General features: G+C 40.1%; 1 protein-coding gene across 1 annotated transcript; it reads left to right on the top strand.

Moving 5' to 3' along the window:
• The first annotated feature begins 11,653 nt into the window (after nucleotides 1-11,653).
• LOC139584706 (repulsive guidance molecule A-like) lies at nucleotides 11,654-21,395 on the top strand. The gene is made up of 4 exons (XM_071416850.1): nucleotides 11,654-11,844; nucleotides 15,046-15,164; nucleotides 17,627-18,138; nucleotides 20,577-21,395. Exons 1-4 carry the CDS (start codon nucleotides 11,831-11,833, stop codon nucleotides 21,279-21,281), a joined length of 1,350 nt encoding a protein of 449 aa, XP_071272951.1. The 5' UTR covers nucleotides 11,654-11,830; the 3' UTR covers nucleotides 21,282-21,395.
• Nucleotides 21,396-26,126: the final 4,731 nt, after the last annotated feature.

Genomic DNA, 26,126 nt, shown 5'->3' with positions numbered 1-26,126 from the left:
TCAAACTATCCCACCTCCTGTGTCTGCATCTGAGTCGTGATACAGATGGCTTCCTTTCATTGATCCCTGTATTCTGAACCCGTTCTCTCAATGTATTCTAGTCTGTTAACAAAATTTTAATTGAAGGTACACCATTATTAAAGGGATGGCTTAAGATAAATGTACTGAAAACCCTATTGAATGAAAACTCCACGAGAATCTTTTGGCTAGCCAGTGGAAGGGTTTTCAGTGGTTGAATTAAATGTATTCAGCGCACGCAAGGGAACCACGCCTACAAAGCCCATTACGCACCTGCAAAAGGTAAGTCTGAAAAACAACTACTGACAAGTGATTAGGAAAGGCTCGTGTAGGTTAGGTATCTGTTTCCTATGTCTGAATCGTGCCCTTTATGCATTATTCAGCAAATGTTGTTATTTCTAGATCTTCCTCTATTAAAAGCCATTGCAATATATTACAGTTTCCACATAGTCTTTAGCTGTCTATTGAAAGGTATTTTGTTAGAGATTTGCATTAGTAATAGCTTGGATAAGCATGTCAGGTTTCTGATTATTTATGATTCATAATGCAACAGCTCACACAGATCAGAGTAGAAGACTCATATTTATCTAGTCGTATTCTGTGGATTATCTGCAGTCACCATTCAAGGTAGGTTCTGTTGACATACTGTCTGTATTGCACAGCAATTTCCCCTCTCATGAATAACAAATAATTATCTCTTTCACCCACTTATCATTTGTGCAATGTGTACTAACATTTGGGAAGATGCAATATGAATGTTTGATAAAATGCAAAATCGCAACTCAGGCTGTTTCTATGACAACGAAGGCGAAGATGGGTATGATATCAATGTCTGTTGTTAATTTTGGGACTCTCAGTAAACTCCTTTCACTCATCTGTACTGAACAAAAATACAAACACCATGCAACAATTTCAATTATTTTATTGACTTACAGTTATATAAGGAAATCTGTCAACTTAAATAAATTCATTAGGCCCTAGTCTAAGGATATCACATGACTCGGCAGGGGTGCAGCCTGGCTGCAGGTGGGCCTGGGAGCCAGGCCAATCAGAATGAGCTTTTCCCCACAAAAGTGCTTTATTACAGACAAATACTCCTCAGTTTCATCAGCTGTCCAGGTGGCTGGTCTCAGACGATCCCGCAGGTGAAGAAACCGGATGTGGAGGTCCTGGGCTGGTTTGGTTACACGTGTTCTGCGGTTGTGAGGCCGGTTGGACACATTGCCAAATTCCCTAAAACGAAGTTGGAGAGAGCTTATGATAGAGAATTAAACATTTAACATTGAATTCAACTTTAAATTCTCTGGCAGCAACTCTGGTGGACATTCCTGCAGTCAGCATGCCGACTGCACGCTCCCTCAACTTCAGACATTTGTGCGTTGCGTGACAAAACTGCACACTTTAGAGTGGCTTTTTATTGTCCCCAGCACATGGTCAACTTGTGTAATGTTAAATCAGCTTCTTGATATGCCACACCTGTCAGCTGGATGGATTATATTGGCAATAGAGAAATGCTCACTAACAGGACTGTAAACAAATTTGTGCACAAAATATGAGAGAAATAAGGTTTTTGTGCATATGGAACATTTCTGGGATCTTTTATTTCAGCTCATGAAACATGGGACCAACACTTCACATGTTTGTTTATATTTTTGTTCAGTATATTATTTAACTGAAGACCATCTAAGATACATTCTAAAATATGTGAAAATTGGCAGCTCATCTAAATGTGGGAAATTATATTCCATGTCCTCAGAAAATTAGGATCTGCCCTCCATTTGGGAGACATTATGCAGCAAGAAATGTACAAGGCAGCTGTTTTATTGAGATAAGCCTCTGTACTGTAGAATACATTAACAAGACCAAACATGCAAATCGAAGCAGGTCTGTTGTTCTCCAACTCACACTGCATTGCAATGTTTTGACAAACCACATGCATTATTCCAAGGACCATACTGTTCACTGGGTTGGCTCTGCACTTACCAATGTTGCTCATGGTCATTAAGTTTGATGTGCAGTGTCATTCAGTCTGATTATCTCTATTTGGTATCAGGACTAATTATACTTGCATTCCCTAGTCCGGTTTGGTGCATGTCTAGAATTAAGGAGTGCACATAATTCTCATTGGATCAGTGTCTGGGCTTTAAAAAAAAGATTATCCTTCCCTGCCTAGAATGAGAATGTGTTTTTTATATATAATGAGGGTGTAAGCATTCTACTCCATAACTCTGTATAAGGTTCTGCCAATTTACGGCTTTCCTGCATTCACATTGTTATAGACTACGTCTGAGTAATTATATGCACTGCCTGCTTTCTACATATCACTAGCAAATAGACTTTTCACTCTCACTTCTCACTATCAAAGACAATGACACACACCCTCATTTCAGACGTCATTCATCTAGGCTATGGTACCTTTTGAGTCCTATTTTATTTGAGTTTGTACACCAGCTGTGATGTAAAGACATGGAACTGCCTGTTTTAATTTTTCTTTGTTAGCACCAGTAAAGTAGCTATCTAGCTACGTAAACCACGCCGCTCTGCAAACACTTTTTCTCCGATGTTGGTTACAAAGCGTTACTTATTTAAATTAGGTAAGAGAATATCATGTTAGCATTGGGGTATTAAAATGAGAGAGTTAGGGTGATGTCACCCTATCCCCTTAATACAAGTGTTTTTGACACGGGGGAGGGGACCAGTAACTTTATGATCAAACTTTATCAATGTAGAAGAAACAGGCCTTTTTCATAATTTGGTAATCATACTTTGATCTGGTTTCATCCAATTTCATGAAAAACATTATTTTGACTGTTCATGACCTTTTAAAAGCTGTGTGAAAGAGAAATTATATTTTTTATTTCAGTTGGAGCAACAATCCCACTGCTTCTCGGACAGCCATGACAAATCCATCTGGAGTATGTCTGCAAAATGCACACACACCTCAGCAGATATTCAGCTCACTGCCCAATTCACTCTTGGCACCTTGTTGTTATGCTAGCTAGGTAGTAAACAGATGGGCCGACCAGCCCTTTGGCGGTCATAACGCTACAATCCCTTGCTATTCAAGTCAATGCAAACACTATTTTTTTAAAAACATCTCTTTAATCTGTTAGAGGCTCTGAATATTTATCTCTGTACCGCTATAATCCCCTAAACACTTGTTCCGTTAATACATATCTGTGATCTTAGTCACACAATTTTATGTCTAAGATGTTTAGTGCAGTATTTCTCAAGTGAAAGAATGTGCGTGAAAATGAGTCGTCTCTAGTTGAATGACAAAAACCACTTCATTGAAGAATCCCTACTGTTGACCAACAAAGAGGCGCAGACTTCGGCTTCCGAAAAGCCGAGAAAAACCTTGGCGAAGACCAGAACAAACAATCAACAAAATGGCATTATAATATATACACAAACTGTTCCGAACTTTTTCGGATGTGTAGCTTTGCACATCTGGACTGCACAATACTTGCACATTTATTATTTTTTAAATTCTTCAAGCTCTATCAAGTTGGTTGTTGATCATTGCTAGACAGCCATTTTCAAGTCTTGCCATAGATTTTCAAGACGATTTTAAGTCAAAACTAAGTAGGCCACTGAGGGACATTCAATGTCGTCTTGGTAAGCAACTCCGGTGTAGATTTGGCATTGGGTTTTAGGTTATTGTCCTACTGAAAGGTTAATTTGTCTCCCAGTGTCTGTTGGAAAGCTGACTTAATCAGATTTTCCTCTAGGATTTTTCCTGTGTTTAGCTCTATTCTGTTTATTTTTTATCCTAAACAACTCTCTAGCCCAACTCAAATGTGCAGGTTGTTAAAATACCTGTATTTATGGGAAAGATGTTTGAAATGGTATTTTGTTTTTAAATTATATTGTAAATTGGAATGGTAGAGTTTGTCTTTCGTGGAGTTATCAGAATTGTATGGGAAGGTCTGCTCAATCCAAGATTACAATTGATTACAGCATTAACCCAAAAATGGAGGAGGCAGGTGGCAGCGGGAGGAGGTCGGGAACTGGTCTGTCTGCCCAATATAAAGGATCAAAACTGGCAGAGGAATAAAAATAGCATAAATAGGAAAGTATACCAGTTTAATTTGAGGACCAGGATGTTGACAAAAGAGGGAAGAGATTTTTGATGTACCTATTCCATAGTACAGGGTGTATGAGTTGATATCTTGACGCAAGATTCAAGACTTGGTGCTTTTCAGCTAAAATTATTATATAGAATTCTTGCCACCAACAAAATGTTGAATATTTAGGGCATACAATTATTGAAGCTCTGCAGATTTAGTTGAGGATACAGAATCAATAGATCATTTATTTTGGTATTGCCCTCAGGTAGCCTGTTTCTGGTCTCAGGTTCAGGAATGGCTAAAAATGAATAACATTGATCTAAAATTGACCCTAGAAATAGTACTGTTGGGAGATCTGGAGAGACCGGGTCAGTCAATTACTAATATACTAATACTCTTAGTTAAAGTATTTATCTTCAACTCGCAATCTGTGGATTCTATTCGATTATATAGGTTGAAATTGTATGTTAAACATCACAGCATAGTTGAAGATATATGATGCGTAGAAATTCGAAGAGGGTGGCCAGCAGAGATAGGTGGGATGGGCTGAGGGAAACTGAGAGTAGAGATGTGAAATTGGAGACAAGTGGGAATGGAGTTGCTGTGCGGGGGACAGAATGACGGTCAAAGATAAAAGTTTTTAAAATTAAGTCAAAATAAAACATAACAAAAAGTAAGTTTGAATGACACAGGGGCAGTGTTGTTAGTTAAGGCCGGTTTGCCTGAGGCTGATGCCGTGCAGGTGTTTGTACACATGCATATACACCCACACTCTCATTCAAATGCACACATGTACACATACGCGGACAGACACACACGTAAAAAGTGCCATACATGCACTCAAACATATTCGGTTGACCTTGCTGTTATGATTGTTATCCATGATGTCTTTTGTTTTTTGCATTGTTGTTTTCTGTTTTCCTTTTTATTTCTCTTTTTTCGCTATTGTTAATTTAGTTGGTTGTTGGGGGTGGGGAATGGAATTATTGAATGTATAATTTTTTTCTCGGGGGGAGGGGGTCACAGATGGTTGAGGGGCAGCTCTTGGGGAACTGTGGGGGAATCTTGGAGGGCTGGTATCCTGGCAGTTGGTGGATCACTGGTTCGGTTCCCCATTTACGACCTTGTGGGAGATCTGTCGACATGCCGTTGAGCAGGGCATTGATTCTGGTTGCTTCTGTGTGTCGCTCTGGATGGGAGTCTGTTAGTTGACTAATGTGATGTAGTTGTTGAGCGGCTTCACTGTAAGTATATTGTATGCTTTAAATATTCAAAAAATACTAAATTAACTCCCTAGACGATGGCAAGCAAACCCATAACATGATGGAGCCACCTCCATGCTTGAACATTTGAATAGTGGTACTCAGTGATGTGTTGTGTTGGATTTGCCCCAAACATAACACTTTGTATTCAGGACAAAAAGTGAATTTCTTTGTCACATTTTTTGCAGTATTACTTAAGTGCCTTGTTGCAAACAGGATGCATGTTTTGGAATATTTTTTATTCTGTACAGGCTTCCTTCTTTTCACTCTGTCATATAGGTTGGTATTGTGGAGTAACTACAATATTGTTGATCCATCCTCAGTTTTCTCCTATCACATCCATTAAACTTTAAAGTCACCATTGGCCTCAAGGTGAAATCCCTGATCGGTTTCCTTCCAAACCGGCAACTGAATTAGGAAGGACGCCTGTATCTTTGTATTGATTGGATGCATTGACACCATCCAAAGTGTAATTAATCTCTTCAATGGGATTTTCAATGTCTGCTTTTTTATTATTTACAAATCTACCAATACAAGGCATTAGAAAACCTCCCTAGTTGTGTGGTTAAATCTGTGTTTGAAATTCACTGATCGACTGAGGGACCTTATGGATAATTGTTTGTGTGGGATACAGAGATGAGGTAGTCATTCAAAAATCATGTTTAACACTATTATTGCACACAGAGTGAGTCCATGCAACTTATTATGTGACTTGTTAAGCACATTTTTACTCCTGAATTTATTTAGGTTTCCCATAACAAAGGGGGTGAATACTTATTGACTCAAGCCATTTCAGCTTTTCATTTTTAATGAATTTGTAAACATTTATAAAAACATAATTGCACTTTGACATTGAGGTATAGTGTGTAGGCCAGTGACACAAAATCTTAATTGAATCCATTTAAAATTCAGGCTGTAACAACAAAATGTGGAAAAAGTCAAGGCGTGTGAATACTTTCTGAAGGCACTGTAAGTGACACATTTTAAAAATGTGGATGGCTGTATTCTCATTGTTTTTGTTCAATGACTGGTATTAGGTGAAACTTAACATTATGAATGTTTTGCACCTATTTGCATTTCCGTGCACACAAATCAGAATCTGGAGTCTCCCACAAGCAAAAACAGAACGATGGCTAAGAATGTAAACAAACCTGTATCCAAACAGAGGCTGTCATCACAAGCTTAGATTTATGAGAAGTTCTAATGATCAGCAGATTAAATAAATACTTTATTAAAAAAAAAAGGTTATTGTTTGTCATGCAAGCCTTTATTTTTGATTTGCTGCCAAATGCAAGGGAGGCACTAATAGGGTGCAAAATTGTTGTGATATTAGCCATGTGTGGGGCTGAAAAATAACTTTAAAAACAAACCCTGACATATGACGTTCTTGCAGTTGAACTTTGAACATTAGGAAGACCGGTACTATTTCCTGTATATCTCTCTGATAGAAATTAAAAACATTGAGAGGAAGCATTCACCTAACAGTGACATTGAAGGACCCATATTAATTACCCTGGTTGTTTACCTTCTGTCGCCACCATTGTTTTTTCTTTTGTTGTCCCCTTAATGACCCCAGTCTATTCTGTAAGGCTGATTATCAGCTACAGCCAAGGTGACATTCACACACAAAATTTGTTTTAAAGATATCATTTATAGAGATAGAATATTGTCTGATATAGCAGTATTTACTCATACCACCTTACATACACATTGCAAAAGTGTTTCATATATATTAGCCTGACCGCTCCAACAGCTTATCTGCCACAACCTTTTGTGTAAAATAAATTAGATAAAGTTAAAGTGGAATCAGAAATATTTCCCTTTCAAAACAGTGTCAAAGCGACACATTCAGAAATGTAAGACAGAATGACTACTACAGGGTAATATTACTTTTAAAAAGAACATGGTTTGTTCATTATGGCTATCTTTGGGTCACAGGTATATAGATTCATTGAATAAACATAAGAGGAAGTCTAGTAGACAGCATATAACCATTTGATTCCTTGCCACTTTTTTTACATGAACAAATTGGAAAATAAATGGTTTCGCCAGTATCAGGAGGGTCATGATCTCCTTTCCTGATTATTAATAGGAATATCCTGAGCCCTGACAGTTTGAGCCTTACAAAATCCCATTTTCACCTTCATTTTCTATTTCAGTGGCTGGAGTTTTATGTGGGTCTAGACCTGACAGACTTGGTACAATGGATTAAATGAAACATAATGACATTTGGGGATTATGGGAGGGGAGCCAATGGAAGGCTTAATTGATAATTTCTTTCACTCTGGGTAATAATAGTTACATGACTGATTGCATTTAACATTTTAGTTATTTGGCAGATTTTTATATTTTACCTTTATTTAACTAGGCAAGTAATGTTATGAACAAATTCATATTTACAATGACAGCCTAGGAACAGTGGGTTAACTGCCTTGCTCAGGGGCAGAACAATAGATTTTTTCCTTGTAGGCTCTGGGATTCGATCTAGCAACCTTTCGGTTACTGGCCCTACGCTCTAACCACTAGGCTACCTGCCGCCCTGTTGTATCTAATTTGTTCTGAAACAATGACGGTTGAAATGCAATGAGCTTGACATCTTGATATCTCAACACAAAAAATACAGTGGGCCTTCTATTTTACAGTGGGACATCTACTATGTCAGTACAGTAATCATTCTGCAAAACTGCAGTCTGTCATACTGATGTCAACTGACTATTTGTGTTAACTGACCATACTGTTGCAGAGAGGCAGCCCCCCCCCCCACCCCCACCAGCTGTGTTTGAGACAGGGGGCCAGCATCCGGCACTTCTAAAGCCATTATTTTCACACTGGGGTAGCAGCCTTTCATGTGTGAGCTGTTACATCAATGTAAAAATTCTTCTTCTCAATAGCCATTAGTGAAGGGCAGACCTGAGCTGCCCTACACTAGGAAACTGCTCAGGGATTTCACCATGAAGCCAATGGTGATTTTAAAACAGAGTTTAATGGTTCTGATATGAGAACTGAGGATGGATCAACAGCATTGTACTCCAAAATAGTAACCTAAATGACAGAATGAAAAGAAGGAAGCCGGTACAGCATAAAAAATATACCAAAACATGCATCCTGTTTGCGACAAGGCACTTAAGTAATACTGCAAAAAATGTGGCAAAGAAATTAACTTTTTGTCCTGAATACAAAGTGTTATGTTTGGGGCAAATCCATCACAACACATCACTGAGTACCACTATTCATATTTTCAAGCATGGTGGTGGCTGCATCATGTTATGGGTTTGCTTGCCATCGTCAAGGACTAGGGAGTTTTTTAGGATAAAAAAAAAGGATTACAGCTTTAAGCACAGGCAAAATCCTAGAGGAAAACCTGGTTCAGTCTGCTTTCTAACAGACACTGGGAGATGAATTCACCTTTCAGCAGGACATTAACCTAAAACACAAGGCCAAATCTACACCGGAGTTGCTTACCAAGATGGCATTGAATGTTACTGAGTGGCCTAGTTACAGTTTTGACTTAAATCGACTTGAAAATCTATGGCAAGACTTAGCAATGGTTGTCTAGCAATGATCAACAATCAACATGACAAAGCTTGAAGAATTTAAAAAAATAACAAGGGGCAAATATTGTACAATCCAGGTATGCAAAGCTCTTGGAAACTTACCTAAAAAGACTCACAGCTGTAATCGGTGCCAAAGTGCTTCTACAAAGTATTGACTCAGGGGTGTGAATACTAGAGGTCGACCGATTTATGTTTTTTTTAAATAAATTTTACCCCCTTTTCATGGTATCCAATTGTTAGTAATTACTATCTTGTCTCATCGCTACAACTCCCGTACGGGCTCGGGAGAGACGAAAAAATCGTCTCTCTATTATTTAGTCTCAAATAAATAATGAAACATGTTCAATTTGGTTTAAATGCAAAAACACAGTATTGAAGAAGAAAGTAAAAGTCTATATGTGCCATGTAAAAAAGCTAACGTTTAAGTTCCTTGCTCAGAACATGAGAACATATGAAAGCTGGTGGTTCTTTTTAACATGAGTCTTCAATATTCCCAGTTAAGAAGTTTTAGATTGTAGTTATTATAGGAATTATAGGACTATTTCTTTCTATACCATTTGTATTTCATTTACCTTTGACTATTGGATGTTCTTATAGGCACTATAGTATTGCCAGCTTAATCTCGGGAGTTGATAGGCTTGAAGTCATAAACAGCGCTGTGCTTGAAGCATTGCGAAGAGCTGCTGGCAAACGCAGGAAAGTGCTGTTTGAATGAATGCTCACGAGCATGCTACTGCCTACCATCTCTGTCAGACTGCTCTATCAAATATCAAATCATAGACTTAATTATAATATAACTAAAACACAGAAATACGATCCTTAGGTCATTAATATGGTCAAATCCGGAAACTATCATTTCGTAAACAAAACGTTTATTCTTTCAGGGAAATATGGAACTGTTCCGTATTTTATCGAACAGGCACCGCATTGATTATTTGCAATGCAGGACAAGCTTGTTAAACTAGTAATATCATCAACCATGTGTAGTTAACTAGTGATAATGTTATTAAGATTGATTGTTTTTTATAAGATAAGTTTAATGATATCTAGCAACTTACCTTGGCTCCATGCTGCACTCGTGTAACAGGTGGTCAGCCTGCCACGCAGTCTCCTCGTGGAGTGCAATGTAATCGGCCATAATCGGCGTCCAAAAATGCCGATTACCGATTGTTATGAAAACTTGAAATTGGCCCTAATTAATCGGCCATGCCGATTAAGTGAATACTTGTGTAAATGTGATATTTCTGTATTTAATTTTCAATAAATTTGCAAACATGTCTACAAACATGTTTTCACTTGGTCGTTATGGGGTATTGTGTGTAGATGGGTGAGGGGAATTTTTTTTTAAATCAATTTTGAATTCAGGCTGTAACTATATGAATGCACTTTGTCCCCAGTAGGTCAGGTTCAGATTGATAAATGTGATGAACTCAGAAATGTTGCACTATCTACAGTATGACATAGTAGCTGTCCAGGAGATGCAATATATTTCTCATGTTTGACATGGCACTCAATGCACAACTTTATGACACCATTTGAAGAACTGGGCTACTTTCACTGACATATTTAGTGGTTCATGTCCGGTAATATGTTCAGATTCATAGGCTACCCGTTTCTGATGCCAGCCCATGCTGGGTATTTTTCTATCTAGCTACATCTGGAAAGAAGGCATAATAGCCTACACCATTGGAGCTTAGCAAATGTCTGTCCCATGACTCAGTGATATGGTTAACTCCAATCACCTGTTTGATAGATTTTCCTGATCACAGAGCGGTTGAGGCAGTGAGAGCCTTCTCCCTGGAGGGATGGGGTTGGAGCCCGGCCTTGTAATGGCTCTCTGGGAGGGGGTGGTCTGGTCACTCTGCTTGAGTTTGATCCTAAAACACAGGTGCAGTGTAATTCCCCTATTCCCCCCTCTGTCTTTGAATCTGATCCATCCGTTACCTTCCCGTTTCTAAATTTGGCCATATCCAAAGCTAGTTTTTAATATATAAAATATAGTCATGTTGGATTTGGATCCAAGCTCTAGTCTTGCTGTGCTACTGTACTTGCTGTTTCCCTTTCTCTTTTAATCTCGGTGAAATGAATGGTAGGCTATTTTGGCATAAATGTCAAATATTGCCAAAGTTAGCCTACTAAAACAGAGTATGATTCATTATTATTGCCATTTGATAACATAGTTATTATAGTGTAATACAGAGTGGTGGGAGGTACGAAATGTGAAGGAGGAGCATGAATCTTAGTTATTGTGGTTTATTAAAATTAGTTGCAGCAGTTTATGCATAATATTTGGAGAATAAATCCCCAGTCTAAACACTCGCAAATTGCCTGAAACGGCGTGAGGTGTCGGGGGACTGGAGAGGGGTCCCAGCGGCGTCATGTAGAACCGATCATTGTCTCTCACACTTTCTAAGTATCCATTACACAACAGTGAGCAAGGAAAGGAGTCGGGCCAGAGATATCAGCAGCCCATGCGAAGCAGCAGCGGTGCCCGGAGGGCTCTTCCTCTCAACGTCAACGAGAACCAACTAAACTGAGAGCAGGAATACAAGCGTAAAGATGAGAACAACTGTTAATTATGGTCATATTTTATGAGACGTGAACGTTTATATCGTGGGAATGTTCAGTCAACGGAATGAGGAAGAATAGTATCCAAGTGTATGAGAATCAATGAGTTGATCGGGTGCTCCATTTCAACGCGAATTATTGTGTGCAAAAAAATCACTTTGATTTCACACTCCTTATTTGAGACACCATCGAAGGAAACCATGAATGGAGGTCGGCATTTTACACCAATTTAAACAACGGTATATGCGAAACATTTGGATTACTTTGCTGCACAACACCTATTTTGGGTGGAATTTCGGACTCGGACTTCTCGCCTTTGCGCTTTCCTCGCGTTCAGCAGCTAAACTTGGAGGGATCCATGCAGTCGCAAAGGTTGGTATTGGTCGTTTCTCAACAGCGAACAATTAAGCTATTTACAGAGTTTTTCCAGGCAAAATTCCAACTTTATATTTTCGTGGCTTCTCATAATATTTCTGTCAATGGGTCATTTTATTTTGAAAATGATTGTGTTTTTGACAGTGGACTATAGGAGACTACTTCTATTGTCAAGCGTAATGGTAATCCATATTGTGTGTTGATTACCCTTATAATACATTTGCCCGGCATTGTGTGCTACAGACTTTCTTTACATTTTTTTGTGGCAAAAAACGGCAATAGCCTACATACTACAAAAGTGAACATTGCAAGTTGTCCAGCTGTAATAACATGTTTTAAATGTTATTAGGCCTATAAGCATTGACATAGGGTATGGCATTGCTACACAACTAGGCTACTTGTATAGCCTAAGGTCTATGGGTTATTGTAAATGCATAATGGTCTTTTAATATGATTCTATTAGACAATATCGTTGGCTTCTCCTCTTTCACAATGCTAAAATCAAACCCTTTACGAATGCATTATTCTGGAAAAAAATGGAATTGGAAACCTATCAGAAAACTTCCAATCGACCGCCTATCATATTTGTGTTTTGAATAAATAAAACATAGAACATGGGCTTCTTTATTCGCTGTGATAGAAAGGAAATGGGGTGGTAGGCCTAACAATGTTGATGACTGACTGACAGTTGTGGGCTACAGTTGCACTAAACCGTCAAATAATAGACCTGTGCACACATTTAATGACAGATCAACTTGTCCCGGCACTCATAATGCCATGTGCGTTTGTCATGATGTGAGGTTTGATATCTAGAGTTAATACAGGCGCCATCTGTTGGAACGTGTGAAGTATCTTCACCCGGTGTCGTATAAGCCAGATCATACAGTATGTGGCTATGGGCCAGATGCATTATCAGTATAGGCCTATCTCCCCAAAGTATATAAAGAAAACATTTGGAACGCTGTAGTAATTTTATGAATTTAAATCGACATTTAGGTCTAGGTATTTTAAGCCTAAGGATTTAGCCTACGTTTATATTTCAAGGTCAGTGATGACTAAAATGAAATCAAAAAATCCTTTTGGCCAATGAGACATCTATTTGTTCTATGGACTGATTTAGCTTGGGGGGAATTTGGTTTTAGCTGGCCTTACAGGAGGCATTACATGGGGGCTTTATACTGTAGGTCCCCGTTGAGATGTGATATTGTAGGCCTACAGTGAGATGTGATTGAATGTTCTACAAGTCTAGGCTACATGTCAGTTACCATACATTGTTAAGCAATCCAAAACATCTTCCAGTCCTTACAGAATATAAGTATGTTAAGAAATAAAGCACTATCAATGTAATATCACTCAAGTGGCTCATCTAAATGTCTGAACACATCCATGTAGTTTCAACAAACTATGCCGTTTAATCTGGTTTAATAATCATATTCACTTATAGCCATTGTTCTATCTCTTTCCAGACAAATAGTTAGTCTGGATGGTGTTTGGGGTTTTCCAGTAATGCTCCCAGTTTTTTTTTTAATCAACCCCAATAGACTAGTATAGCCTACACAGTATGTATTTATGCCTACAACTTCTTAGCTGGATATTATTCTTAAGTATTCTCATTGAAGTGCAATGGTGCATCAATATGTTCAATGTCTTAGGGCATCAGCCACCTTAATTGCCTGACATTAAGGATTAAAAAAATGGATCAACATGGTCAGACATATTTTACACCACACAACAGACTTGACTTGCTTCAGTGACATTTCTATTGTAGACCCACAGAGCAAACAGTGTTGTGTAGAGCAGCATTGTACTGATGGGTGGTTGATCAACAGGTGTAGTAGTTCTTCATACAAGTCCTGGTGCATAGTGCCTCTTCATTATCCAAATCATGACATAATGTATATAACTAATAGACAGACAAATAAAACATTCTTAATGAACATCTGCTTACTTGTTTCTCAATTGTTTGCTGGCTGGCGTATGTTTTCTTTCAATTGTGATTTCATAAAGATGTTATGTATCATGTTACTAAAAGGTCAGTGCAAAGCATCAATGTTTGCTCCAATTTAAACCATAATAGCCTTCTGTGTGTTTGTATCATCTGGATGATCAAATACCAACTATTGTGTTATGGAGGTTTCATTGACAGTGCACCAACCAGCGTAATATATCTTACTAGTTATTTGACACAGCTAAACGAACATGTTTTGCTTGAGTACCTTTTTTGAGAAGAAATGCTATTATCCTTTTTTGCTGTTTATCTCCATCTTAAATTCAATTTCAATTCTACACAGATTGTCATGAATAACATCTGACAAGAATTCTGTGTAGAAGTCATTCATTTTTGTAGGGAGTTTGTTTTAAGACTTTTAGATGAAATAAACTGTGTTAAAAAATGGTTTGCAATGACTTCCCAACACAATATTAGGTAGGTGTTCCTAATGTTTGGTATACTCAGCGTATAATCAGTCATGTTATCATTGATTATGAGTCTATTAAAGAAATGCCACAAAGACATAACACAATGAGTCAATACAGCATTAGCCTAAAGGGGGTATAGCCTACATGCTTATAAGTGGTAACTTTTGACATAGCCTATTTGAAATTGTCACGTTTCATTTGTCTTTTGTACTACTAGTAGCATGGTTAGCAAGGTTAAAATGTTTCATAATGGACTATAGGCTAAGTCAAGGCGCAAGAGAAGTGACATTCACCCATGCAGGCTAACCTCTGCCCCAACATTTACGCAACATAGAAATGAATTTATTAAGGTTAGCATGTTATGTAGCAGCAAAGCAAAACACTTTTGTTCCCATCAAACTGTTGAGGCCCAACGTGCTATAATGAACAAATCTACACGTTGAGTTGTAATTTGAGACTCGGGAGGGGCTAAAGGCTTTAACAACGGCTCCTCATTGGTCCAGTGAGTAGTATAAACTGCACCTTCTTGACACTCCCTAAATTCAAGATCGATTGCCAGCTTTTACTGTTTGCTGAGGAATTCGAGTGCATTGAATCCGCTCCTAGAAAGAGGGCGAAAGTTACTTCGAGATTTCGAAACAAGTACTTGATCGGGGACATGACTGCATTACGTGACTTCAGATCTCATGTAGCCTACTGCTCCGTGTTATTCAACAAGATAGACGATAGGAATATCTCCTAATTCATTTTTCTTCCACCTTCTTGATTTGATTCGACCAGGGAGAGGAGAGAAGTGCGACCCTGTGCTGGATGGACGGTTATGGGGAAGGGAGTAGCAGGACCTTCGGCGCTTGAAGTCGGCAAGATCCTTGTTTTGTTTCTTTGCCTGTTTCCTTCTGGTAAGACTTTGCAATCGAGATACTATTTAAATCATGCGTGTTAACTGTATTAATATGATTATTATCTAGTTATTACAACCCTTGTTTTGCCCTATGGTAACCATTTGCAGCTCACATAGCTTAAACAACCTGCCAGATGGATGTATAGACATGTACCTACATTATTTGTCAAACAAGACAATTATTTGGTTTATCAACAAAAATGAAAGACTAACTTTATAAATTGCATGTCAACACAGGTAAAACATATAATGTCAGAGTCCTGACATCGCGTCCTGACATCGCGTTTCTTGTGCTCCATGTTGTGGTGGTATATTCGTAATAAAATAAATCGTCACGTAAGACTTTTTTGTTTCTATTGAATAATTTTACACAGCTCAAGCCTATGCTACTCAAGCTGTATAACCCCGTAGTTGTGTTATGTTTGGGGGGAGGGGATAGGGTCTGCTAAATGACTTAAATGTTTACGCATTCTAACCCTCTTTTCTAAAGTAACCTAACGGTACTTGCCTTTTTCTTTCTCTACCCGTATTGTGTCGGTCTAAAGAAAGCAAAGACAAATAGTTCGGGAAATCCATGAATCCCAGATTCCCAGGCGGTTAGCTTATTTTTGGTTGGATGAATAATGAGCAATTCGTAACCATGCTTAGGTTATGTATTATTCGACCTGCATGGATCTTTCTAAGCAACATTAAAACACCTTGATATAACACGGGTTATAATGGTCTTACTTGAGCCCTTCTTCCTTTTTATGAGATGCAGAAATAGCCTATCTCCATGGCCTCGTATAAATCAATTTGCACATTTACCGACTTTTATCAGTGTCTCTTTTACCGCCAAACAAAAAAGTGATAATGCAAGTGCTAGTTGTTGTTGACGTTTATTCAAGATTAAGATTAGTTTATTGCCACTTATCAGATACGTGATAATAAATGCCCTTTGTTGCTGGGACTGGGAGGAGGGAGTGGTGTGTGCTGTGTGGGGGTTGGCATAGTTGTGGTGGAATGGTAGAGTCATCAGTATTAGTAACTGAAAGTGTGACTTCAAAGTGTTGTATAGTCATTGGTCAATAAGTTCTGAGGGAACGTTTGGTGCAGCAAAGTTACATGTAGACTCGTCCTAAACTGAAGTTTGTTTATTAGGGTGAAGTTAGGAGATCCAATTGTATTGGTATTTGCTTTGAATTACATCTATTCTTTCCTATGTAACCCCCCCTCCCCCCATACCATGCCACCCAAAGCAACTTACATTTCAGGTCATGTCATTTAAGTCCTGAGGAATGCCTGTTGGAAGTTGCATTACTCTTTGATTAAGGCCTTCTGCAATGGACAGGTGGATATCTTATATCCAGTTTGACCTGTGGAATGGTGAGGCCTCTCTTCTGTTCCGCTCTCTGGTCCTGGAGCTAGTTTCTTTCCTGTCTGAACCCCCAGCCCTCCCACGCCACAATCCATTGCTGATGAACAACCTGATCCCCTTACACAGGGCAAATTTATGACTGCTGGTCTCTTCACAATAGCAACATTGCCTTCATTCAGAGCCGTAAGACTACCCCCTCTCACAATGGCTCGCACAATCTCATACCCCTTCCAGTTCACCTCAACAATAGCTAAATTCTCAAAATAATAATTTCCTCACTCCGTTCTGGCTTTTAGCCATGCAACAGGAGGTTGTAGTATAGATGCAAACATTAGGTAGCTGTGAATTTATGCCGTTAACACTTCTGAGTAGCTTATTTTGACTAATTAATGAGGTGTGTGTTGGTGCTTTTCCTAATGTAGCCCCCAATGTCCCTGTTGAAATCAAATTTGTACATTTTTTATGACAAGTTTACATACCATGTCTCCCACCAATTTTTTTTTTTAATGATGCATGATCTTTTGCAGATTCACTGAATCTCTTGGAAAAGGTAAAACTCACTGTGTGCTGTATGAAGTCTCAGAGCAGACTTGATTTGTAATGAAGTGTGCATACACATCCCACTGGGCATACACTCGTTGAATCAACGTTGTTTCCACGTCATTTCAATGAAATTACATAGAACCAACATGAAATAGATGTTGAATTGATGTCTGTGCCAAGTGGGATGATGGAGTTGGCAAACTGCAGCCTCTTGGAATCCACATATTTGGTGGAATTTTGGTTTTCGTTACACTTGAAGTCAGAGTTATTTGATGGAAATAAATGCTCAATTTGTCTCGAGACACTGAAAAAACATGGAAGAACTCAAAGAATGCTGCAGGGCTTTTTTGGATTATAGGAGTCTAAAAACTGGCCATTGCATAGGTGATTAAGGGTTTCAAACACACAGATAAGACTGTATAACACATACTTTTCCTGTTTGTTTAGTACATTAATTGTTCGACACAATGTTTAGTGATTGGATGAACAGTCCATTGTGGGTATTGGTTTGCCATTGTTGTGTGATCTATGATCCTAATGTTTTCTTCTCCACTCTACAGTGAGTCTGCAGTGTAAGATCCTCAAGTGTAACTCAGAGTTTTGGGCCTCCACCTCAAGCTCTGGCCCGGAGGAGGAGTTCTGTACGGCACTGCGGGCGTACAACAACTGTGTACGCCGCACCGCACGCACTTGCAGAGGCGACCTGGCCTACCACTCAGCCCAACATGGCATAGAGGACCTCATGAGTCAACACAACTGCTCCAAGGAGGGACCTACAACCCAGCCTCGAGCCCGGACCCCCGCTCCACCACCACAGCTCCAGCCTGACAGCCAGGAGCGCTCCGATGGGCCGGAGCAGTGTCACTACGAACGCAGCCTTTCTCGCCATTCCTTGCCACCCAACTACACCCACTGCGGCTTCTTTGGAGACCCACACCTCCGTACCTTCAGCGATGACTTCCAGACTTGCAAGGTGGAGGGAGCCTGGCCACTTATCCATAACAAATACCTGTCTGTTCAGGTGACCAACACACCTGTCGTGCCTGGCTCCTCTGCTACGGCCACCAGCAAGGTGAGAGGAGCCGCTACATCTCTCTATCATATTGAATCAATGTGATATTGACTGTATGTTGGGTACAGCACAGTTACAGAGTGTCTGGTGATGCTTGACATTGCTACTGATCCAAGTATTCTGTGATTATTTCATTGCTACAGACTGAATCCTTGAAAAACTACTCTATTGAAGTAAAATTTCACAACTTTCCTTATCACAGATATACCAACAGACTTTGCAGAACGTCTGATAACACTGGTCTTCTCACCACTGTGGAGGAGTGTAGACATGCATCTAAGTAGAGAACAAAAAGATAGCAAAAAGATACAGGTAACTGCCAAAATAATGGAAACACTTGAGTAAATGAAGGATACAAAGTATATTGAAAACCGTTGCTCGAACACAGGTGTGGTTCCTGAGTTAATTAAGCAATTAACATGTCATCATGCTTAGGGTCATGTACATAAATGCTGGGCATGCAGGCCATTATTTTGGCTACCATGGCCATTTTAGGAAAGGGAAAGTTTTGTTGTCTCCTGAGCAAGGCTGCTACTCCTCTATTTTGCCCTTTTCTCACTAAAGAAAGCCCTTTCAGGTAATGGGAGAGAATCTTTTTTTGCTTTGTTTGAAACACTGAATGGAATGTTGTTGGACAAATTGTACTGCAGTGATTTATTTGTAAGAGCTCTCAAATCAAGAAATATTATCTTAAGTAAGACCTTCGTATGTAAGAGGTTGTGGGCCTCTTTAATGTGGCCAGAGAAGTAGGAGCAGCCGTGGGAATGTTTTACTGTGGACTCTGGTTAATGTTAGGATCAGTTCCATCGCAGACCAATAGGCAATACACAGAACAATTGTTGGGATCCTGATAAGGTTTACAAATTATATGCCAGTATTATACCCGCAGTATAAACATCATGTGGACAGCCAAGTCGAATTTTAGGCCCACCCTATGTGTAGCAGTCTATACCCTAGCATTGTGTGTATGTTAGTTAGAAACTGTTGTTTTAACTAAGTGCTCAAGCCATGCAGGAAACTGCAGATATTTTCTGCACATTAGTTGGCCCTGATACCTCATAAATTATCATTGTTTTGTTTCTACAGTACATTGGACGGCCTGGAGGGCCACCACAGAAATGTATTTCATTAGAACATGAGGTGAAAACAAAGATCCCTAAGCATTTGTAGTCTGCAAAGTCACTTAATATTAGGTCCACATTTGGTATGATTTTGGCAGTCGTGGCTGTGACCAATAGGCCTCCGTGCACTGTATCCCGACTGCAGGGTTTACACTGACATTTTGTCCTCAATCACATAAAGAGAGAGACCAATTTTCCATCATCAGACCTAATGATGCACTTTCAGCATTCTGGCTTTTTTCTGTGTGCTTAAGGTAATGATATTTTTACACAGCTGTACTTGGAAGCAAATTACACAGCTTTTGAAGTTATTCAGTCTGGACAAAGGGAAAACAAGGCAGAAGCCTATGCCACCTGTACAAACAAGACTGGGTATTGCTGTAGCTCTGTTTCATATGGGCTCCTGCTGCAGTGTATGAAATGGTCTGTTATATGCACTACCTTCATTCAAGGGATGGGTTGACGAATCAGTTTGTTTCTTTATGCACAGGGGTTTTGTAGAGGTTTTTTCATGTTCTTAGATCATGTTATCCTTCGAAAAGAGGGGTCAGTGGCAGGTTAAAAAAAAACTTTGGGGAATGGGGGATTGTGGGGTGGGAGGATTGAGGGGTGGGTTGGGGGCTGGGTTGGCAGATGACTTGACTGGGTAATAACAGGGCATTTTGGTGCTCTACTTCCCGCCCCTGCCCCCTATTTGAGATCAGAGCCTATCGGCTGTCCCGGGGTCACTTCTGAGACAACGGCTCACTGGCGTCCTAATGAAATCATGCAAGCAGAGAAGTGACCAGCCTTAGTTAATTAGCCACAGAGCAGAGCACGCTCTCCCCTCCTGGCTCAGTGCCACTCCCTGGAGCACAGTTCTGGGGTTCACAGGCAGGTTTTTCACCACTATGAATGGCTCGTCTTTGTGTCTGCACACTGAGGCCCGATTTAACATGGCCTATACCCGTGTTTTCTGAGAGCGTTTACTTTGGCCTCCCCATGTTGAGGCAGAGCTGAAATGTGACACTGAACTGGGGTGGTGGTGTAGATGGGTCTGCATTATACAAACTACTGGTGTTCTTAATGCCAAAGCACAAAGATTCCCCTCAGTCATTTGTGTAGCCCTACCACTAACTCTTGTCCACATAAACATGTAAATATAGAGGTTCCATACAGTTTTTTAAAATTCAACTGCTGTTCAATGATTTAATAATTTGATGTCTATATGTACCTTGCTATTTTCATCCTCAAAAGGCCTGACACGTATTGAAACATATTGGCTATTGTTGTGCTGACTGCAAATTCTAATCTTCTCCCCTCTCTCACTCGGTACAGTTGACAATCATCTTCAAGAACTTCCAGGAGTGTGTGGACCAGAAGATGTACCACGCAGAGACAGACGAGCTGCCTGCGGCGTTCGCCGACGGCTCCAAGAACGGTGGAGACCGCCACGGGGCCAACACGCTGCGCATCGTGGAGAAGGTGCCTGGGCAGCATGTGGAGATCCACGCACGCTACATCGGTACAACTATCGTGGTCCGGCAGGTGGGCCGATACCTGACCTTTGCTGTGCGGATGCCAGAGGAAGTAGTGAACTCTGTAGAAGACCGAGACAACCAGGACCTGTACCTCTGCCTGCACGGCTGTCCCGCCAACCAGCGCATCGACTTCAGAAAATTCAGGGACCGTGCTGTGGAGGGCCACGGCCCGGTCAAGAGCAGGACGGGCAGCCAGTCCCATGGGTTTACCTATCAGGCTGCCATGGCCAAGTGTAAAGAGCGCCTCCCAGTGGAAGACCTGTACTTCCAGTCTTGTGTGTTCGACCTGCTTTCCTCTGGTGACATCAACTTCACCATGGCTGCCTACTATGCTTTTGAGGATGTGAAAATGCTCCACTCCAACAAGGACAAATACCACATTTTTGAAAAGGATGCTTTTGGGAGTAATGCAGCACCGAGGGGATCAGATATGTTCTCGCTAGTCCTCCTCAACTGTCTGGCTATGTTGTTGTGGATTGAGTGCTGCTGGGTTCATCTATAGTGCCCTGCCAACATCATCCTCATTATGCTAGCTGTCAGTGGGTGTGAAACAGTGCCCTCACCGTGTCATACTTCACCTCTACTGCTCTGTTCTCAGTGGCTGGTGGCCAGTGTAGACAGCAGGGCCGTCCATGCCTCTGAGGGGATACAGCAGCTCATTTGCAATCAAACTCATCCCAGCCCATGGTCTCATCATTGTTGTCATCATGTGTTGACTTACATCTGGGGGAGAGGTGAGCTCTCTGTGCTCCCGCCTATCATTGCATTCATTCAGCTGGTTTAAGGACTTGTCCTTTGATTAAAGGAGCAGTGGTGAGAGAGGAGAGCCCAGGAGCCCCAGCACTTTGGATATCCAGCTGGGATTAAATCCTACATTCCCACTGGGACTGCATGCCTATGGGAAGCAAGACGAGATGATCTCTTACAGAAAGAAGAGTTTGCTGATCTCCTCTCCTCACTTGTGCCAAGCCAGTGGAGCTCTCTGTGGCTCATGGGTCTGGGCTAGAGGACATGACAGGGGCTTTTGTTAATGTCTGTCCAGAAGGAACTCACTGTTTGATGAGTTTCCAGCTTTGGAAAAGCCAGAGCTTTTTGGAGAAAGTACTCGGGCCAAAAGGATGTCAAAGCAGCGAGTGACAGTCTAGTCTGCTGTGGAGGTTAATAGGTCATAACGCCAGGTCTTTTGTAAGATTGTGTGTGTGTGTGTGGTTGTGCCCCTCTGTGGTTTAGTGTGTCCGCCAGAACAGGCTGTCTTGAATATTGGCGTTTAAAGTGTTAATTATGATAAATGTATTTTTTGTATAGGGTGTAATTAAGATGTTCATAAGAAAACAGCCCTTTACAAACTTTACCAAGGGCACAGATAATGCAGAAACCCAGATCACGTTTACAGAGTATATCTCATCCCTTCATTCAACCGATCAATCAACAAACCAACATGTACCATGGCCAAGAAATTGATTTCTACAGGTCTTTCGTGAGTTATTTATCTTTTTCTAGGCAGTCAACAGTTCCACGCAGATGTAGGTATCATGGCCATGTATTTGGTTTGAGAAAGATAGTCTTTCTGACCACTCTGTAGAGAGCAGAGAGTAGGTCCTGTATCAGAGGAGGCTGGTGGGAGGCGCTATAGGAGGACGGGCTCATTGGAATGGCTGGAATAGCTGTCAAATCCAAAAGCAGCACCCGGCGTTATACCTATTGCGTACATTGCCATTGGATGCGCCGAGTCGCATTAATAGAAATCCTATGCAGCTGTTTCAAGTTCGAACACTTGCATGTGTGATGTAGCGCGGGTTAATGCTTGATCTGATTGAATCTAAGCCTAAGTATTTTAACTTTTGATTGTGTAGAACGCTGGAAGGTGCTAAATGATCTTAGTGGATAGACATATTCAGAGCAGCATATGGCAAATAAGCTGTCAGTTTTCGGTTTTGAATTGTACCTCTAGTCATATGCAGGACCCGTGTGATGTGCATACATCTACAGTACCATTTTGATTTGTTGTAGTTTCCCTATTGCTTGTTTGTGTTCATAGTAATAATGTCATTCACCAGTAAGCCTAAATCTTGAGGCTGAGGTACTAATACCCCGAAGGCCTGCTATTTATGAACAAGACATTTAACCTAAATTCTGGTTTGATCTTTATTTTAATTATTTGTTGTATACCAAGTAAAGCGTAAAGGATACTACCTTGTCAGACGATTTGCTTTATTTTTCCCCCTTCTATTTAATCTCGGTAGAATATATTTAGATTTGACCATTCCCTTAGTACTCATCTATCCAACAACTTAACAAGGTAATATATCCCTACACTGAAGTGTTTGGCAGGCCTAACTACATGTACTGGTACAGTTTGTTCTTAGTCTGGCAAAAAAAAGTTGTTCAAATAAACAAACATGATTGTAACATTGAATCTTGTTTTTATAGATGTAACTTGTATTTTGAGTTTTCTATATGGTTCTACATGTGTAATGTGAGATTGTATATACGTTTGTGTGTAAAATATTGTATTTTATCTGTATTGAATTTCACTACAGTTTTGAATATCAGAAAGGGTTTGGTGAATGTGACCTTTTTATTTTAAAATAATTTGATGAAAACGTGAACACCACAAAGCTTTAGGGTCTTTAGGGGATAGTGTTCAGCTATCTATCAATGGCAGGGATCCTATCCTGGTTACTGTAGTTTCAGAGCATTCATTTGCTTGCTCAGGAGCAGACAAGTTAACCTGGATTCCATCCAGGTGGATATCTAAAAAGGGAATACAAGAAAGTGTCCCTTTTTCTGGTGTTCATGTTTTTAATTTTAAAGCACTTTATGTTCTTTTCACTTAGCTCTTACTTGGTTTGAACTTGATTGTGAATAGAGGTTGTCAGATTTGTAACGGTAGAAAATATGGCATTAAAACACTTGGCCGAATGGCAGAAGCCAGAAAGATCAAACTGTGTTTGTATGTAGGACAAAAGCGGTGTGACACACCAACTGTTTATATTGTAAATTATTTATTAAATAAAAGATGTCTTGCTAACTTTTGGGTGATGTCTCTTTCTTGTGGTAAACCTCTTACTTTGTTTCATAGTGATAACGAAACACTAACTAACCAATGAAGAGCATTTAAAAAAAAAAAAACATATCTAGATTTCCAGTGAAGGAGGTTAGGCTACTTGATTTGCTTCGTTACACTGCCACCTGGTGTAAGCATATGAATACATTTAAAAAACAGCCCTGGGGAGCCCTGACATTCTTATCATACAACAGTGCTTGATAAACCATAATAATCCAGGTGGATGCTTGTAGTGATAGCCATGTATGTTTTATGTATTAGCATAATTGTTGTGGGGAGGATCAAGATCCCCAAAGGCAAAGACATTTTTTTATAATCAGACCGTTTTAGGCTGAGGCCCAATTACAAGTGTCAGACTGTTAGCCAGCCGAACCAAAGCATGCGGAGGCCTTGAGTGCGCTCGCATAATTCCCTTAAAAGACCTTCGCTTTAAAAACATGAAAGTGTCAATAGCAGTTTGTCTGTCTTGAGACGCCGTAGTCGGTATAGACTTACTCAAAATAGTCAATCTAAGATGACTCAAGAAATTTGTTGCGCAATTTTACATTAAAATGTTTGGTGCAGTATTTCTCAAGTGAAACGTGTGCATGAAAACGAGTCATCTCAATGACAACACTTAATTGAAGAATTCCTACTATTGACCGTCGTCGACTTCAGATACCGAAATTCGGCTTGCCTCAAGAAATTGTTTTGTGTGCACGGACAGCCGAAAAAACCCTCGTCGGAGACCAAAACGAAAAAAAAAATATATATATATACAGTGGGGCAAAAAAGTATTTAGTCAGCCACCAATTGTGCAAGTTCTCCCACTTAAAAAGATGAGGCCTGTAATTTTCATCATAGGTACACTTCAACTATGACAGACAAAATGAGAAGAAAAAAAATCCAGAAAATCACATTGTAGGATTTTTAATGAATTTATTTGCAAATTATGGTGGAAAATAAGTATTTGGTCACCTACAAACAAGCAAGATTTCTGGCTCTCACGGACCTGTAACTTCTTCTTTAAGAGGCTCCTCTGTCCTCCACTCGTTACCTGTATTAATGGCACCTGTTTGAACTTGTTATCAGTATAAAAGACACCTGTCCACAACCTCAAACAGTCACACTCCAAACTCCACTATGGCCAAGACCAAAGAGCTGTCAAAGGACATCAGAAACAAAATTGTAGACCTGCACCAGGCTGGGAAGACTGAATCTGCAATAGGTAAGCAGCTTGGTTTGAATAAATCAACTGTGGGAGCAATTATTAGGAAATGGAACACATACAAGACCACTGATAATCTCCCTCGATCTGGGGCTCCACGCAAGATCTCACCCCGTGGGGTCAAAATGATCACAAGAACGGTGAGCAAAAATCCCAGAACCACACGGGGGGGACCTAGTGAATGACCTGCAGAGAGCTGGGACCAAAGTAACAAAGCCTACCATCAGCAAGGGCATTGAAGATGAAACGTGGCTGGGTCTTTCAGCATGACAATGATCCCAAACACACCGCCCGGGCTTCGTAAGAAGCATTTCAAGGTCCTGGAGTGGCCTAGCCAGTCTCCAGATCTCAACCCCATAGAACATCTTTGGAGGGAGTTGAAAGTCTGTGTTGCCCAGCAACAGCCCCAAAACATCACTGCTCTAGAGATCTGCATGGAGGAATGGGCCAAAATAGCAGCAACAGTGTGTGAAAACCTTGTGAAGACTTACAGAAAACGTTTGACCTCTGTCATTGCCAACAAAGGGTATATAACAAAGTATTGAGATAAACTTTTGTTATTGACCAAATACTTATTTTCCACCATAATTTGCAAATAAATTCATTAAAAATCCTACAATGTGATTTTCTGGATTTTTTCCCCTCATTTTGTCTGTCATAGTTGAAGTGTACCTATGATGAAAATTACAGGCCTCTCTCATCTTTTTAAGTGGGAGAACTTGCACAATTGGTGGCTGACTAAATACTTTTTTGCCCCACTGTATATATTAACGACCCTGGGTTTATAAGCGCGGATATCGACTCTACCGTTTGAGCATGCTTTTGCGGCACAGTCGATAGCGCGCCGGACCTCGGGGCTAGAAGGTCGAGGGTTCGAGACCTGCTCCCTGCTGTTTCATTACAATATATACACAGTATCAGTCAAAAGTTTGGACACTCATTCCATCGTTTTTCTTTCTTTTTACTATTTTCTACATTGTAAAATGATAAAGACATCAAAACTATGAAATAACACATATGGAATCATGTAGTAACCAAAAAAGTGTTAAACAAATCAAAATATATTTTATGAG

This window comes from Salvelinus alpinus, chromosome 9 (genome assembly GCF_045679555.1).
Source record: "Salvelinus alpinus chromosome 9, SLU_Salpinus.1, whole genome shotgun sequence".
In the NCBI taxonomy this organism is placed as follows: Eukaryota; Metazoa; Chordata; class Actinopteri; order Salmoniformes; family Salmonidae; genus Salvelinus; species Salvelinus alpinus.
The sequence above is the reverse complement of the archived record's forward strand: the minus strand, read 5'-3'. Positions and strand labels throughout refer to the sequence as shown.

Bases quoted from the DNA above. Each gene is read 5' to 3' on its own strand.
- LOC139584706 (XM_071416850.1), top strand. The intron at 15,165-17,626 runs GTAAGACTTTGC...TCCACTCTACAG, and splicing joins TCTTTGCCTGTTTCCTTCTG to TGAGTCTGCAGTGTAAGATC. The intron at 18,139-20,576 runs GTGAGAGGAGCC...CACTCGGTACAG, and splicing joins CTGCTACGGCCACCAGCAAG to TTGACAATCATCTTCAAGAA.